The sequence below is a fragment of the Hyperoodon ampullatus genome (assembly GCF_949752795.1).
Source record: "Hyperoodon ampullatus genome assembly, chromosome: 2".
NCBI lineage: Eukaryota > Metazoa > Chordata > Mammalia > Artiodactyla > Ziphiidae > Hyperoodon > Hyperoodon ampullatus.
In genome coordinates this window covers 120,280,065-120,298,347 of record NC_136915.1, presented here as the reverse complement: position 1 = coordinate 120,298,347, position 18,283 = coordinate 120,280,065, and the positions used below count along the sequence as shown (strand labels likewise).

At 36.6% G+C, this 18,283-nt stretch overlaps 1 protein-coding gene across 2 annotated transcripts in view; it reads right to left on the bottom strand.

Annotated features, from left to right (window-relative positions):
* Positions 1-342: 342 nt before the first annotated feature.
* Positions 343-18,283, bottom strand: part of UAP1 (UDP-N-acetylglucosamine pyrophosphorylase 1) — a gene marked incomplete at its 5' end in the record, with an annotated part of 38,985 nt that continues 21,044 nt past the window's right edge. Inside the window, 7 exons of one of the 2 annotated variants that reach the window (XM_079696767.1) lie at positions 343-916; positions 1,691-1,757; positions 5,337-5,387; positions 6,514-6,702; positions 7,493-7,633; positions 12,711-12,904; positions 17,611-17,783. In XM_079696767.1, the coding sequence (XP_079552893.1) occupies positions 824-916; positions 1,691-1,757; positions 5,337-5,387; positions 6,514-6,702; positions 7,493-7,633; positions 12,711-12,904; positions 17,611-17,783 (908 nt within the window). In that variant the 3' untranslated portion in view covers positions 343-823. The remainder of the gene's footprint in view (positions 917-1,690; positions 1,758-5,336; positions 5,388-6,513; positions 6,703-7,492; positions 7,634-12,710; positions 12,905-17,610; positions 17,784-18,283) is intronic. The other variant, XM_079696768.1, reaches the window with a different exon arrangement.

Sequence of the window (18,283 nt, the reverse complement as noted above, 5' to 3'; positions counted from 1 at the left end):
ATAGGTGGTTGTCCTGTGCATTGCAGGATGGGTAGCAATATTCCTGGTCTCTATTCATTAGATGCCAGTACTACTATCCCACCCTCTCAGTTATGACAACAAAAAATGTCTCTAGACATTGCCAAACGTCCCTTGGAGGATGGCAAAACCATCTCTGGTTGAGGGCCACTATTATAAAGTGATAGGAGGATAAAGTTCAAAATTAGATATTCATAAAAAAAAAACTAGAAGATTGCAGTCACAGAGGTATCAATTTGATTTTTTGCATTATCTCAGAGTTTCTCCAAAGATTCACATTTTCCCAATGGAATAATTCCCTCAAGGTACAAATGACACTCCAGAGACAAGAAGAAAAGTTCATTTTATTGTCCAATCATTTTCTTAAAAAAATTTAATTTTTGATAAAATAAAACAAATTTTTAGTACCATAGAAACCTTTCAACATGTACAATGACATATTATTACTATGTACAACTTCAAAAACAAATGCTGCCAGCTCCAAGTAAAGTGATGTTGAACACCCTGACTACACGTAAGCTGTAGGAAATTTCCTAGATGGCCAATGTTTTCCTTAGCTTGGAAAAAAAAGTATACAATTGAAAAATATAAATAAGACCTTCAATCAGTTGAGAATCATAAAAACACTTTCTGAAGTTCAGTCATCTGGATCTTGGGGAATATGTAGTAGTTACGAGAGTTCAACAATTAAAATGAAAGCCTGTGGATATTGAAAACTGAGTATTCCAGGAGAGGTCCTGTAGGTTCACAGTCGGTCTATCAAAAATAAAAGCTATTCTTATTGTGGTGGAACTTGGTATCTGGCTCATATACCATTCTTCACCAGCTCATGGACTCCATTCTCATCAATGATTAAAGGTGCATGGAATTCTTTATCTGCCACATAACTTTCTAGTCCCTACAAGAAGGGTTGAAATGAAACACAGTTAGAAAACTGGTGGACACTAGTCATGTAATGCTGGACTTAATGGCTATAATAATGATATAAAGCATGAATGCCAAGTTGGGTTGAGATACAGAATTTACAGGTCAATAAAAAATCTACTTAGTATACTTTTTAAACTGGGCTTAATGACCTATTTATGGAAGCATAAAACAAACAACAAAAAGAGGGAAAGTTATTCTGATTATAATAAAAGTTTTAAAGTTAATAAGATGATAATCATTCTTCCTTATAATCATCACTCAGTAGAGTTAACATTCTAAGCAAGGTGGCTGTTTCTGATGCTAGAAGTGAACAATCTGACAAGGATCTCCAGAAAAAAATATTACATATTAGAATAAAGGGGTCCCTACATCCCCCAGTCTTAAAGGTGAAAGTACTAAGCATATGAACAAAACAGACCCACTGAAAGGAAAAATTACATCACACTAAAAAATGACAGATGATTTACCTAAAAAACAAGGTTTATTTTTTAAAAGCCCATTGCATTTCAATGTGTAGGTGAAATGAAGTAAACATTAAACATTCTGTTCATGGCAACTAATGGACAGATGCAAAGCCATAACAGGAACTCTCAAAGAGAAGGTTTCTCATTCCCAGGACGAGCTCCTCAGGGCAGGGCCACTGGAAAATGATGTATTTTCTCTAAGGACAACTCTACTTCAACATAAAACAATATCACAATCCTACTTCTAAAAGAATAGGGAAAAAAGCAAAAAGCAAACTTACTTCTCCAGCATAGGAGATAAGAGGAGAGATTTCACATTGTATTGGTACATCATTGGCATCCTTCAAGCTAAGAAAAAAAATCAGACACGGTAAAGAGTCTGCTTCCCATGTTACTTGCCAGAGCGAAGATACAGACCATAATTTCCCTCTGAGAAACCTGCAGATAACAAAATTCTCCTAAACAAATAGAACAGATCCTACCCTCATGATCACTTAATTCCCTGAGGAGTAAGTTAACATGAAATCATCATGGTCCAAAAGACACTATCTGGGGTAATCACCAGTAGCTCTTCAAAGTACTTCGCCAACATTGACATACTTATCCCTTAATGTACATATCATTTTTTATCATTTCCAAATTTTAAGTTCATAGAGAAGGGACTAGTTACTGAGTACGCACTGTGTTCCAGGCTCACTGCGAGGCATTTTGAATCCTTCGTATTTCATTTTAACCCTGCCACAGCCTTGCATGTTACGTACTAACGTTGACCGACATTCTAAAGCTGCACTGTCCAAGACAGTGGCCACTAGCCACATATGGTTATTTAAACTTAGATTAATGAAAATTTTAAAAATTAATTAAAAATTTAAAATTCAGTCCCTCAGTCATAATAACCACACTTCAAGTGCTCTGTAGCCATGAATGGCTAACGACTACCAAATTGGATAGCACAGATATAGAACATTTCCTTCATTACATAAAATTCCATTGGACTAAAAGGTCAGTTAAATTATTTCCCAGTACAGCCCAAATCTCCTAGATTAGATTAGCTGAGCTGATTTATTCAATGTTTCAAGGTGCTTCTTGGTTACTTTCACCAAGGTCCCTTTTTTAAGAGCTAAGGCAGAATGCACCCAAGTGAAGGCAAGACCAAAGTCACCACTTGCTTCCTCTAGATCACGTTCTAACATTTACAGCCACCTGCGATCCTGAGTTTCTAAATTACGTAACACAAAAGTCAATAAATAGTGCTTTTAATATGCTTAAAGTCACTAACTTCGAGGTTTTTCACCATTTCAAGAATTTTACCAGTAAGATACAGGGCACACAAAAATCTACTCTTTTGCAGGCTCAAAACATATTGTCCTTTGTTTTACCAAATATGTAGTCTGAAGCTTTGGTGGGGTCAATAAAATCAGAGGGCTTCTGAGGTTGGCCACACCCAATCTTTCTGTCAACAGAACCATTTAGTGAGCCTTCAAGGCACTCTATACCCTACTCCAACTCACTTGTCCTGCTACTTCCCACTCAAACCAGGCCAGACACATGTACCTTAGATTATTCCAAGTCATTCTCAACTACGGTCCCTTTAACTATCCAAATCATACCCACCCTCCAAGACATAACTCAAGCCCCAACCCTCCTTTGACCACTGCATTTCATAGTGATTGCTCTCATTCAGTTATTTATAAAAAAAAAATAAATTTATTAGACCTGTGGTAAGTCACTGCCTCCTAGGGTAATTATTATTTATACCACACACTTAATACATACTGCCTGATGATGTTACTTTACTTTTATGTATGTGCATATTGAATCTCACAGTAGGCTGTAAGAAATGACTTATTTCTCTTGTGTAAGCTACTTCAGCACCTGGGATACTAACAGTACCTGAAGGTCTGTGTGCAGGCCTACAAATGCTTGCTGGCTGAATGAATAAACGAACTATTGAGGGTAGATGGATGGCAGACTAATTCAGGTAAAAGATGAACTAAAAAGATGGAGCACATCTCTCTCCAGGCAGAGATGTAGATATGTATCAGATTTTATCAAAAGAGCTCAAGAGATCTGGTCCAGACCCTCTGGGGCAGCTTGGAGTCCTATAAAACCAAATGGGAAAATGAGGACCCATTCCATTGATAAGATGTATATAACCCAGCCCCACCTGAACCCCTAAAGGATTTGGTGTGCCAGGAACTGAAGGTGTTTTTGAACTGGAGGAACACACAGCCAACCTGAATATAACTTCCCTTCTAGTACCACAAAGATACCAAAAAAAACTAAGAAAGTTGGATGCCCGAGAAGAGAAAAGAGAGGAACTCCTGTCACCAAATGTAAAATCTCAGGAGACAGGCAAATCAGCCCCAAACAGCTCTGTCCCCTAATTCTTTAGTCAAGCATCTTTCTGGTAGCTAACACTGTTGAGTAGGTATTCAGGTAAAAAATAAAAATAATGTCATTTCGTCAAAATTCAGCATCCTTGCTTCCATTCTTTCAGAATACCTCCAAGCTGTTTCTTCCCTCTTTTATAAAAAATACTTTCTTTTCATCTCCCATTTTTAAGTAATCTTTTTCTACTCTATGAGGGCATCCTTTAGTCCTAAGAATTTCAGCAGGACCTATTTCTAATTCCATGATCTCATTTGGGGCCAAACTTTGATTTCAGTTTAACTATTCAACAAATGGTTAAAATGAAGTAAATGGGGATGGGGGGAGTGTGAAATAAAAGAACTCAAACAAGAACTAAATAATGTTTAAAACTTTTTGTATCTTAACTGAGATAGCTGGATGTTGTTTTCGGTTGTATAATTAAGAAGCTGTTTCACTTTACAGGTTAAAAGCTGTGGTTCAATCAGAAGGAAATTTAGGGTCAAAAATTTATTTTTTTAATTGTAAAAGCAGCTTGCTTCCACATATTAAAGACGATGGATGGGACAATGACAAAGGGCACTGCGTCCCAGCTGCTATGGCATGAGGGGCAATAGTTAGCTATGGCTGCTATAAGAAACTAGCCAGCTCTGTGAGTCCACTTCCTTGTCTCCAGGGCCACATCCCAGAAACACTGACACTCACAGGGACTTGTCTCTACAGGGCAAAGATGAGTGGCACAGGCAGGAAAAAACACACAGATGAAACTGACATCACTGCTACTCTATTTCTGAGAAAACTCCCATCTCCAGATCCTTGCTATGTACACATTTCCCAAATTATCTTAAAAACTTAAAACTCAAACTAAACCTTATTACTTTTAAAGTGTAACAAGAATACCAAGCTGTCTCTTTAGCTATAAAGATAATGGCTTTTTCAAACTCTGTCAGTACCCAAACAAGAGAGGATACATGCTACTTCTAGCTAAAAATTATCAACCATTAAGATAAAAAGACACTTTCTTTAGGAGCAGGAAGTAACTGACTAAAATTAACACAGAGAGACCAAAAATGGAGCTGTTACTATGAGAATAAATCAGAAGAACAGTTTTCTCCACGTTAAGAGCCATCAAATATGTCAAGAGCAGTTAGCCTTTATACTGACAGCATATATCCAATTTGATAAGACACATCTGCAGAATGTTATTTTTATCTAGCTTATGCTAAAAGGGGTATGCTGGGATCCAAATTTGTTCTCCCTGGCCTGTAACCTGCTCTAGATTTTATCTTTTACTTGTTAACTTGTCACTACAGGCTCAAATACCTATGGTCAAATTCTTTAGAAAAGCATGCTCCCCATTTCCAGCATGCACTGAGATTCTGAGTTAGTGTCATCCAGCGAGATACCTGCCACCAAATAAGCAGTACCCCCACCAAAGCTTCAACCATCCACCCCGCAGACCACCAAAAGGCAGAGAGCACTAAACTACAATGCCAGTTAGTATGGAGGGAAGCACAGCCCCATCACCATGCACTGCAGGCAGGCTGGTATATTTACTTGTGATTGACATCAGCTGTGATGGTCTCTGACTTTCCATTTGTAGCACTGCTATGTAGGAACAAATAAGCATTAATGGGAAAGGAAACATACCAAACAATAAAAATGAAGTGGAACTGCAAAATATACTTGACTGAAAGGCATGTATTTATGATAAATTATAAACTTGGCAAAGGAGATCTGTGCGGGTAAAAAAAATGAAAAACAACTCAGTGATCAAAGATGAAGCATGAGGACAATCTGACATGGCACAGAGCAAGCCTGTTGACAAGACAGAGTCTGAAAGTAGCCTTGGACTGCGAGACAGTCTACCACTGCTCCTTCTTGTAAAAACATAGTTATGGACCAGTAAGTTCCAATGCCCAATGTTCTAACCTTTACCAAGGCATTCTAGAGCTTTTGTGCATACAAACAGTCTTTTTATCCCTTAAGAATATAAATTATATGGCAGAATGTTTTTTACAGAAGTATAGAAACATCGAATGATTTAGAAAGGGGGAATTCTAGGTGCCAAAAGGGGTTTTATCAAAAAACATAAGACATAGCTTAAAAGTGCTTTATCTCACATTTGAATAGCTCCAAGGATCTTCTTTTTTTTTTTTTTTTTTAATTCTAAAATCCTAAAACGTTTCCAAAGTTTGAGTATCAGTGAATGTAAGTAGCATGCACATCCCTTCCTGGCACCTCTCTCAGCAATCTGAAAGTGCCATGATGAGAACTGAAGTATGCCTATGTCTCATAGGCAGCCTGTGGGTGGCAGGTCTTTTGTGGGTTGGAGGGCAGGGGCTCGTAGATAGCACTTAAGTGAGGCCACAGATATATGGGCAGCAAAAATCGATCCTCTTGTGCTGTGGCATAGTGGCCTCTGATGGACTTTAACCATGGGGCACACCAGAAGAATTACCTACTGACCATTATTCAGTAGGAGTCAGTTCACTGACACAGTAGAGAGGCATCCAAAAAACCAAGAGCTTTAGAAGATTCCTCTTTAAGGGGAAGTAAAGCTATTGTTCTCTTTGTAACAGGCCAAGCCTTCATTACTTCACATCAGTATCTGCCCACATCAATACTTTGCTTTTTTAAAAGTTCTAGGAATACATCAGAGATAGAGGAAAAAGAAGTCCAAGAGGAGAAGCCCAGGAAGCATCCACACAGAAGAGAAAAGGCATCAACCTACCGCGGAATTGCTGGGAGGCGAGAGCCATTTTCATCTATGAAGTGGCCCCCGGCATTGAGGACCCAGCAATGATGGAGGGACATCAAAGCATGCCTTGCAGTAGTGGGGTTGTCCTTCCCGTTCTGACTGTCTGCATTCTTCAGTGGGGAAAACTCATCTTCCCGTAATACTTCATACACCACAAACTTCCTAGAGTAGAACCATACAAACACTGCTTTATTCTGAAATAAAACTGTGCACACAGCTTCTGACTCCTCTCTATATAGCTAAGCCTTTGGTCTTCAATTACAGTCTCTCTTAATCCAATTTCAAACGAATGCTGAAAGAAATAATGTTCATCCCTGGATGAAATAAAGTTGGAATTCTCTTTTCTCTGCAAAATGAAAAATTATTTCCAATCCCAACAATAAAATACTTCATCTTAAGTCAGATTAGAAATGTTAATACAAAAAGATCATATTAGTATCTATTCTGAAACAAAAAAACAGGCAAAAAGGATGATTTAGAAATGTATATAGGAAGATGACTTCTGCATTTTCATATTGGTCAAATTCTGAGACACAAATCTCAACATCAATGTGATCTTTAACAGAGAGCTGTATAAGATAAAAACATGTTCACTGAAACATTTACTCATAGATCAGTAAGACATCCTAAACACAAAATGGGCCAATTCTCTATCTCAACCTTTTCTGTCTCTCAGCCAAAATAAGTGACTTTAACAATTTTGCAGGAGAGTCAGATAATAAACTAACTGAAATTTTTTAAAAAGTACCCACAGGCAACGCAAACCATATTCTTGGATTGGTGGTTTCACACTAGAGGATGATAATGAGTCAAAACTATACACTCACAATCAAAATGCCATAACTGACAATATACGCTGTCAACTGTTTTCTGAAAAGAGTGTTCTGCCTAGAAGAGTAAAGGGCAACATTTCAAGACATACTTAATCTTACTGATGTTATTTGAAACATACTTTGCAAACTGGAAGATGTCAAAGACAAATTTTTCCATCTTTATTCCATTTGGTTTGTCTGGCTTAATTAACTGCCCCTGGGAATCCACATATGGAATCTTCTTTTGAGCCACATGGTGCTGCAACTGAGGTTCATAAATACTAAGTAGGAAAAGAAAAAAAAAAACATAATCACTTTCCAAATTTAAAATGCCAGAGAATCTGATAATCATACTCAGGAGCAAATGCACCAACAATGAGTACTAAGATTTCAAAGGGAAAAGCATTTGTTAAATTTCAGTTCAAGTTTAAATATTAAATGAATAGATTTCCCTATTCATTTCCATAAATTAAAAAAATCAAATCATGATCTCCAAAATAAAAAAATACACACACAACTCACACCAACATCTCTCCCATGATTTCCATGTCTTTTATAAAATGTTCCACTCTTCGCCCCAACTTTCCCAACTGAGATACCATCAAGTGTTAGATGGAAAGAAGAGTATTTATAATTACTTTGGATGAATTAATAACACAGCTACAAAAAGCATAGTGGAATGGGAAATATTTTGGAACTGGAGTTGAAATTCTAAAGTAAACCTGAAAATGGAAATCAGAAGAAAGCTGGAGTAGCAATTCTCATATCAGACAAAATAGACTTTAAAGACTATTACAAAAGACAAAGAAGGACACTACATAATGATCAAGGGATCAATCCAAGAAGATATAACAGTTGTAAATATTTATGCACCCAACATAGGAGCACGTCAGTACATAAGGCAAATGCTAACAGCCATAAAAGGGGAAATCAACTGTAACACAGTAACAGTAGCGGACTTTAACATCGCACTTTCATCAACGGACAGATCATCCAAAATGAAAAAAAATAAGGAAACACAAGCTTTAAATGACACACCGAACAAGATGGACATGACTGATATTTATAGGACATTCCATCCAAAAACAACAGAATACACTTTCTTCTCAAGTGCTCATGGAACATTCTCCAGGATAGACCATATCTAGGTCACAAATCAAGCCTTGGTAAATTTAAGAAAATTGAAATCATATCAAGATTCTTTTCCAACAACAATGCTATGAGACTAGATATCAATTACAGGAAAAAAAACTGTAAAAAAATACAAACACATGGAAGCTAAACAATATGCTACTAAATAACCAAGAGATCACTGAAGACATCAAAGACAAAATCAAAACATACCTATAAACAAATGACAATGAAAAGATAACAACCCAAAACCTATGGGATGCAGCAAAAGCAGTCCTAAGAGGGAAGTTTATAGCAATACAGTTCTACCTCAAGAAACAAGAAAAATCTCAAATAAACAACCTAAACTTACACCTAAAGCAACAGAGAAAGAAGAACAAAAAAACCCAAAGTTAACAGAAGTAAAGAAATCATAAAGATCAGGTCAGAAATAAATGAAAAAGAAAGGAAGGAAACAACAGCAAAGATCAATAAAACTAAAAGCTGGTTCTTTGAGAAGTTAAACAAAATTGACAAATCATTAGCCAGACTCATCAAGAAAAAAGGGAGAAAAGTAAAATCAACAGAATTAGAAATGAAAAAGGAAAATAACAACTGACACTGAAGAAACACAAAGGATCATGAGAGATTACTACAAGCAATTATATGCCGATAAAATGGACAATCTGGAAGAAATGGACAAATCCTCAGTAAAGCACAACCTTCTGAGACTGAACCAGGCAGAAATAGGAAATATAAACAGACCAATCACAAGCACTGAAATTAAAACTGTGATTAAAAGTCTTCCAATTAACAAAAGTTCAGGACCAGATGGCTTCACAGGTGAATTCTACCAAACATTTAGAGAAGAGCTAACACCCACCCTTCTCAAACTCTTCCAAAATACAGCGGAGGGAGGAACACTCCCAAACTCATTCTATGAGGCCACCATCACCCTGATACCCAAACCAGACAAAGATATCACAAAAAAGAAAAACTACAGGCCAATATCACTGATTAACATAGATGCAAAAATCCTCAACAAAATACTAGCAAACATAATCCAACAGCAGATTAAAAGGATCATACACCATGATCAAGTGGGGTTTATCCCAGGAATGCAAGGATTCTTCAATATACACAAATCAATCAATGTGATACACAATATTAACAAATTGAAGGATAAAAACCATATGATAATCTCAATAGATGCAGAAAAAACTTTTGCCAAAATTCAACACCCATTTATGATAAAAACTCTCCAGAAAGTAGGCACAGAGGTAACCTACCTCAACATAATAAAGGCCATATATGACAAACCCACAGCCAACATCGCTCTCAATGGTGAAGAACTGAAACCATTTCCTCTAAGATCAAGAACAAGACAAGGTTGCCCACTCTCACCACTATTATTCAACATAGTTTTGGAAGTTTTAGCCACAGCAATCAGAGAAGAAAAAGAAGTAAAAGGAATCCAAATCAGAAAAGAAGAAGTAAAACTGTCACTGTTTGCAGACGACATGATACTATACGTAGAGAATCCTAAAGATGCTACCAAAAAACTACTAGAGCTAACCAATGCATATGGTAGAGTAGCAAGATACAAAATTAATGCACAGATATCTCTTGCATTCCTATACACTACTGATGAAAAATATGAAAGAAAAATTAAGGAAACACTCCCATTTACCATGCAACAAAAAGAATAAAATACCTAGGAATAAACCTACCTAAGGAGACAAAAGACCTGTATACAGAAAACTATAAGACACTGATGAAAGAAATTAAAGATGATAAAAACAGATGGAGAGATATACCATGTTCTTGGATTAGAAGAAACAACACTGTGAAAATGACTATACTACCTAAAGCAATCTACAGATTCAGTGCAATCCCTATCAAACTACCAACTGCATTTTTCACAAAACTAGAACAAAAAATTTCACAATTTGGATGGAAACACAAAAGACCCCTAAGAGCCAAAGCAATCTTGAGAAAGAAAAATGGAGCTGGAGGAATCAGCCTTCTGGACTTCAGACTATACTACAAAGCTACAGTAATCAAGGCAGTATGGTACTGGCACAAAAATAGAAATATAGATCAGTGGAACAGTATAGAAAGCCCAGAGATAGACCCATGCATCTATGGTCACCTTATCTTTGATAAAAGGAGGCAAGAGAATACAATGGAGAAAAGACAGCCTCTTCAATAAAGTGGTGCTGGGAAAACTGCACAGCTACATGTAAAAGAATGAAATTAGAACACTTCCTTACACAAAAATAAACTCCAAATGGACTAAATGTAAGGCCAGGCACTATAAAACTCTTACAGGAAAACATTGGCAGAACACTCTATGACATAAGTAACAGCAAGATCCTTTTTGACCCACCTCCTAGAGAAATGGAAATAAAAACAAACAAATGGGATCTAATGAAACTTAAAAGCTTTTGTACAGCAAAGGAAACTACAAACAAAATGAAAAGACAACCCTCAGAATGGGAGAAAATATTTGCAAATGAAGCAACTGACAAAGGATTAATCTCCAAAATATACAAGCAGCTCATGCAGCTCAATATCAAAAAAACAAACAACCCAATCCAAAAATGGGCAGAAGACCTAAATAGACATTTCTCCAAAAAAGATATACACATTGCCAACAAACACATGAAAGGATGCTCAACATCACTGATCATTAGAGAAATGCAAATCAAAACTACAATGAGGTATCACCTCACACAGGTCAGAATGGCCATCATCAAAAAATCTACAAACAGTAAATGCTGGAGAGGGTGTGGGGAAAAGGGAACCCTCTTGCATTGTTGGTGGAATGTAAATTGATATAGCCATTATGGAGAATAGTATGGAGATTCCTTAAAAAACTAAAAAGAGAACTACCATATGACCCAGCAATCCCACTACCGGCCATATACCCTAAGAAAACCATAATTCAAAGAGTCTTGTACCACAATGTTCACTGCAGCACTATTTACAATAGCCAGGACATGGAAGCATCCTAAGTGTCCATCGACAGATGAATGGATAAAGAAGATGTGGCACATATATACAATGGAATATTACTCAGCCATAAGAAGAAACGAAATTGAGTTATTTGTAGTGAGGTGGATGGACCTAAAGTCTGTCATACAGAGCGAACTAAGTCAGAAAGAGAAAAACAAATATCGTATGCTAACACAATTATATGGAATCTAAAAAAAAAAGTTCCGATGAACCGAAGGGCAGGACAGGAATAAAGGCAGAGACATACAGAATGGACTTGAGGACACGGGGAGGGTGAAGGGTAAGCTGGGACGAAGTGAGAGAGTGGCATGGACATACAGACACTACCAAATGTAAAACAGATAGCTAGTGGGAAGCAGCTGCATAGCACAGGCAGATCAGCTCGGTGCTTTGTGACCACCTAGAGGGGTGGGATAAGGAGGGTGGGAGGGAGACACAAGAGGGAGGGGAAATGGGGATATACATATGCATACAGCTGATTCACTTTGCTATACAGCAGAAACTAACACAACACTGTAAAGCAATTATACTCCAGTAAAGATGTTAAAAAAAAAAAAAGTAAAGCTGAGTAACTTTTTAAAAAGTAGATAGTCATCTTAAATGTCTAAAAAGCAATCAAGTGAAGAATCAGATATTGAGAATGTCCTTCATTTTAAAATCTGGTGTGATAAAATAGCTCTTATTTTATCCTTAGTTGGCACTACTATGCTGATTTCCATCCTTGTCTCACGTTCTTTTTTCTTTACTTTCTAATGCACTAGTTCCTAAATGCTAGTCTGAGAACCAGCTAAATTAAATGGTGTGGACAGCTTGTTAAAAATATGGATGTCTGCATCCACCTCCAGAAATTCTGATTCAGTAGATGTAGGGTAGACATCTGTATTTTTTAAGGTTTCCAGTTGTGGTAGAGAGAGGGTATTCCCTTTCTTATTCTTTGCTTCTCCAGAACCTAGCACAGCTGGAGGGAGGGAAGTAAGAGAAGAGCGAGAACTGCTTTGGACTCCAGTTAATGCACTGAGGAGAATGGGCTACTACAAATTTGCACTCGATGATATATCTTACTAAAAACAGCCACAATGTCAGGTAAACTTCCATTTGATAAAGATGCTCCTCAGAAAGGAAGATGAATCATGTACGATATGGACTTTAAGTTTCTTCCTACTTCTCAAGTGACTTAGCTTCAGATTAACAATAAATAAAAATTTTTAAAAGCCCCCATCTTGCCCATACTTGACAACATCTCTCAGAAACGGTACAGTGAAGAAATGGTTGGCAATGTTCCCCGCATTGAACAGCAGTCGTCCATCTGAGCTTCGTTTTTGAGCCGTAGACAGAGAAATCTCACTATATTCCACCACCTGGTATACTCCATCCACTCGGCAAACCACTCCAACTGGTTCTGTAGGGTTCGTTTTCTCTACCACCTGCCCACCAAAGGAAGACAACAGTAGAGAAAGAAATTCAATCAGGCGCTGCATTGGAGATCTGTCATTTTCCAAGACCACATTTACAATTTTACTTATTTTATCTTTAAGGTATTAAGTCAAGAGGAATCTTTAGATAATCATCTATCTGGGAAGAGGTAAATTATCTCCCTCCAATTTATCATCTAACTAAACTGTACAGCAGAAATTCCATCATATACATAGGGCCCAGAAGAAATCACATTGGACTGGGAATAACTAAATGAGGAGTCTATGTTCCCCCAAATATGTTTTTATTATTGAATTTATCCTTAACCACACTCAACTACTTTGAGAATAAATGAAACAAAATCTCTCTGAGATTCACAAAACAAAAGAAGTAAGGCATTTTGCCTCTCATTTTGCACAAACCAATATTTCATTTGAAAATGGTGTTTCTTTCATTTTCATTCATGAATACAGCAAATTCCTTATTTTTCAGGGACTTGGCTAGGAGGTAGGAGGGTTAGAGCGGGCAGGTCACAGTGTTCCACTCCAACTTCAATCAGAAAAGCCCACTCATATTTATGTTTTGCAGGCTAGGTTTTGTTTGAAGTAAGAGGCTCTATGCTTTTTTAAAAAGTTGAAAACCAGTGATTTGATAATCTAGCGAAGACTCTAGGATGATCAGGGAGCTGAGAGAAAAGTATTTGGTCAAAATCAGAGGGAAAACATAAGAGTATGTAATTTTAAAAAACCTCACAGGTGATTCTGATACCCCACTACCCTAAGCATATATCACTGACCTAAATTAAGTGTTTAGAATAAAATTATGAAACAACTGTATGCAATGCACTAACAGAAAACTCAAGCCTCAGATGAGATGAATATCCAGCAGAAAATCAAACAATTAAAATATATGAAGATATTATTTTTGCCCTGTTCGATTAACAATTCAGCATATTCCAGAGTATTTTGAAAAATCTGTCCCCACTTTGAAAAGTCTATGCAAACTATACATGAAATTATATCAATAAAATTAAAGCTTTTCTTCAGCAACTGATCTCTTAAAATAAATACAGCCAGTGGCAGTCCCTTCCAGACAACTAAAGCCACTATTGAGCACTTAGTTTACACAGCAATTAGAGATATAGGCACTGAGTGTAGCTCAGTGAGGCTGGGCTACTGGATACATAGGCCTGCTGTGTAGTTTCACTGTTTGCTGCCCTGAAAGGAGTACAGTATTCAATGAAAAGAAACCTTCTACCACAGAAGTGGATTAAACTGGAGGGAAACATACAGCAAAATTATTTAGACCAATCATGGACCTATTTGCAATTCTAGTCTATCACTTCGCATTCTCTACAGTAGGTATCTCGGTAGACAGGGAATCTGGAATAGATTCCTCCCATTCCCATTAAAACACACACACACACACACACACGAGGTTTGTTTTCCAATCACTTCTATACAACCCTACTCCTAACCAGCCATAGAAAATAAAAATAAGCGTATTCACACTTTACTTCCCAAGTGTTAATCTGCCAGTAAAAGGTTTACTTTTATAACAACTATGAACCTCCAAATACTATAAAAGTCCAGATTACAAAAGAAAGCATTTGTAAAGTACATGAAGTTGGAAGTCAGTTTATATTCTACAGAAAAGATTTACAGCATAAAATTAAGAGGTCTCTTGATTTCCTACAAGTTAAATCCTGAAAAGCTGAGTTCAAAGTAACACTTTAACCTCAAAGTTACTGCAACTGCTTTACAAAATTATCTTTTCTTTTTTAAAACACTTTTTAAAGGATTTTTTTCTTTCTTTTTTTTTTAAATTTAATTTATGTATTTATTTATTTATTTTTGGCTGCATTGGGTCTTCATCGCTGCGTGTGGGCTTTCTCTAGTTGCGGCGAGCGGGGGCTACTCTTTGTTGTGGTATGTGGGCTTCTCATTGCGGTGGCTTCTCTTGCTGCGGAGCACAGGCTCTAGGCACGCGAGCTTCAGTAGTTGTGGCACGCAGGCTTCAGTAGTTGTGGCTCACGGGCTCTAGAGCGCAGGCTCAGTAGTTGTGGCACACAGGCTTAGTTGCTCCACGGCATGTGGGATCTTTCCAGACCAGGGATCAAACCCATGTCCCCTGCACCGGCAGATGGATTCTTAACCTCTGTGCCACCAGGGAAGCCCTAAAATTATCTTTAATTAACAATCATTCCTACTCTCTCAGCTACGTACTTTTGTAAACCACTCCACTAAGTCTTTTCTCAAGGCTCTCACTCCATAAAAAATACTTAATTCACCAAGACAGGAGCCTATTAAAGAATTAAAAAAGAATTCCCTGCATAGAATTCTACTACACACTATGAATCACTCCCTAATTTAGGTGTTTTTAAAAATATATTTTAACATCTTGATTTTTTAAATTAAAAGAGTGGGAGGACAGATTACATAGATGATTTCTACTATTTCTAAAAGTTTTTAACGTATACCAGTCTTGTAATATTTCGGTTCCATCTGAATATGTATTTATGCATTCATTGAGTGATTATTACATTATATGCCAGACACAGAACTAGGCAGGAAGACTGAGGCAGGATTTGTCCTAGAGGACCCAGGGGAAATGGAGAAGAGAGAATGGTTGTATTTATATCCCTGTATGATTAATATACTCATAAAAGTTGGCACACCAATTCAATGTTTTTTGAGCTTCCAGCAAAAACACAATTAATCTAAAGAATTTGGCTTTATAAATGTGAAATAATACTAAAACTAAGAGTTGGGAAACAGTTCTAATCCTGCCTCTGCTAATGTGATGAAGGACCTTGAGCCTGGAACTTATTTAGTACTGGAACTCAGAGTGTCCATTTCTGAGATCAAAGGGGTTGACCAGATAGATGATCTCTGAGGTCCCTCCCAGGTTCAACATTCTCTAATCATTTAGAATTTAAATTGATTCTGAAGCTCAGAGCAGTAAAATTTTAAGTTTCTATTTTAGAAAGAAGAGTGACACCAAGTGGAACAAAGTCAGAAATACAGTTTTGTTTTGTTTTTTAAAGCTTAGTAGCTACATAATTAAAATCCAATGCACTATTTCTATTACAGTTTAGTAGCTATTTACAATACAGCACAGATACTCATAGAGTACTGAAATGGATAGAGGTCTTCAATCAATGAACTAAACCAACCCTTTACTTTCAGAGTCAGAAGGAGTCTTCTTAGGTCTACCAGCTTAATCTCTCAAAACTTGTACTAGTAAATTTAAGACTTCAGCTTCTGTGACTTTGCATTAGATTTGTAGATTAATTTGGACAGAAATGACATCTTTATAATAGAAAATTTCCAACCAAGGATATGATATGTCTCTTATGGCAGCTCTTCTTTTTAAATTCATATATTTAAATTTTATATGTAGTTTAATTTGCTTTTGTCTGAAGCCTATACGGTTTTTGCTTCTGGGAAATAGGTCTTCCCTTCATGTCGATTATAAAATTATCCTAACACAACACTGTAAATCAACTAAGCTCAAATAAAAAAATAAAAATAAATAAAATTATTCTAAACTTTCTTCTATCATCTTTATGGTTTTTTACTTGGTAATGCATTTGAAATTGATTTTGGTATGAGCTCTGAGGGAGACATCTTACTTTATTTTTAGCCAGTTATCCCATTCATTTCCCCCCAATGAGTTGAAATACCATCTTTACGTGAGTTTGTTTCTGACTGATCTGTTCCATTAACCTGTCATTCTATTCTGGTTTCAGTACTACACTCCTAGTTACTTTTTATTTACAAGCCATTTTAATATCTGATAGATTGTCTTCAACCCTCTTCCTTCCTTATCATCATCTTTTTTCAACATTTTCCTGGTGATCTTTACAATCTAAACTTTATTTATTTATTCTAAACTTTACCATCATTTTGTTAAATGTCCCCAAAATAGTCTCACTAAGACTTTGATCAGGATTGTGTTACACTTTAATTCTGTGAGAACTGATACCTTTACAGATTTCCAGGAAAGTAATATTTACATTAATATTTTCAAATCTTCCAAAGTGTTATTAAGGTCTTTGGTGTCATAAAGGCAAGTCTCTTATATTATCATCTATGAAACCAAAAAAAATGCTAAAAAGAACTATGCCAAGGACAGCCATATTATATGGCATTACAAACCTCCCTCTGTCTCAATATCAGTATGTTTGTGGTCATTCATGCAGTTATTTAATCTCTTTAATTGTCCTTATCCCCTATCTGCGTATTTCCATCTTATTCACAAGACTATCATGAGTTACCCTGTCAAATGCCTTACTGAAGTCTACATCTGCTATTTCTACCATATTTCCTTTACCTACTACTCCAGTAACTTTGTCATAGGAAGAAACTGGGTTAATCTGATCAAATACAACTTGATATTAATGAATCCGACAACTTGATATTAATAAGCCCATCCCAGGCCTAGTGATGACCATTCACTTTCCCAGGTACTTACAAGTCATCCTCGCATATTTTAAACTCTTACTTGTGATGGACTAAGCATACATCATTACTTCTAGAATCAAATGTTGCCAATTTAAGAAAAAAAGTGGGTGCGGGATAGTTTAGTTACTTTAGAAGATGAATGATTCTAAAATATCCAAATCACCCTAATAAATCTAGTTTGACTCCTGGAATGTATATACTGACAAGAGAAAGACCACTTAAAGCCTCATTATAGTTGAGAAAGGCATTACCTTTGCTCCACAGTCTGCTCCTTTCTGAATGCAAAATCCAATGAACCGTGGGTCTGCCACTTTTACTAATATGTTGTCAACACAATAGACATGAATGCTCCAAATGCCTCTTTGCTCCATATCCTCCACAATATTCTGGGCTGCAAGAGCCCGATAAAGACCACCATTCCCATCTGGGAAATAAAATAGCCTGTTAGTAGCACACCAGAATTCAGTGTGACGGCAACCCAAAGATTGTTTAATGTTTCTCAACTGGGATGAAGATCTCTGAAAACCAGTTTTACATTACAGGGCCAAGAAAACTGAATGTCCATAAGGAAGGATCCAGGTGTCAAAAAGTTATACTACGTGATTTTGAAGGTAATTTAGCATAAGTATAATAACATTATTAATGAAGGGCTAGGCAACCCCAAAGAACATACTTTTCTTTTTAACTCAGCCCTTTTAACAATTTGGCCTATAATATATTGTGAAACATAAAATTCTTTAACAGGCAATAATTATTCTATAACATTTCAAGTTTTATTTGTATGATTCAAGTTAGCTCTGTATTTATAGCCCCAACACTGACAATTTCATCCATCTCAACAATAAAAATACATGAGTATTGATACCAAATGATTTGTTAAGAAACCAGATTAATATGAAGGTCTATGGTGATTTAAACTAAATA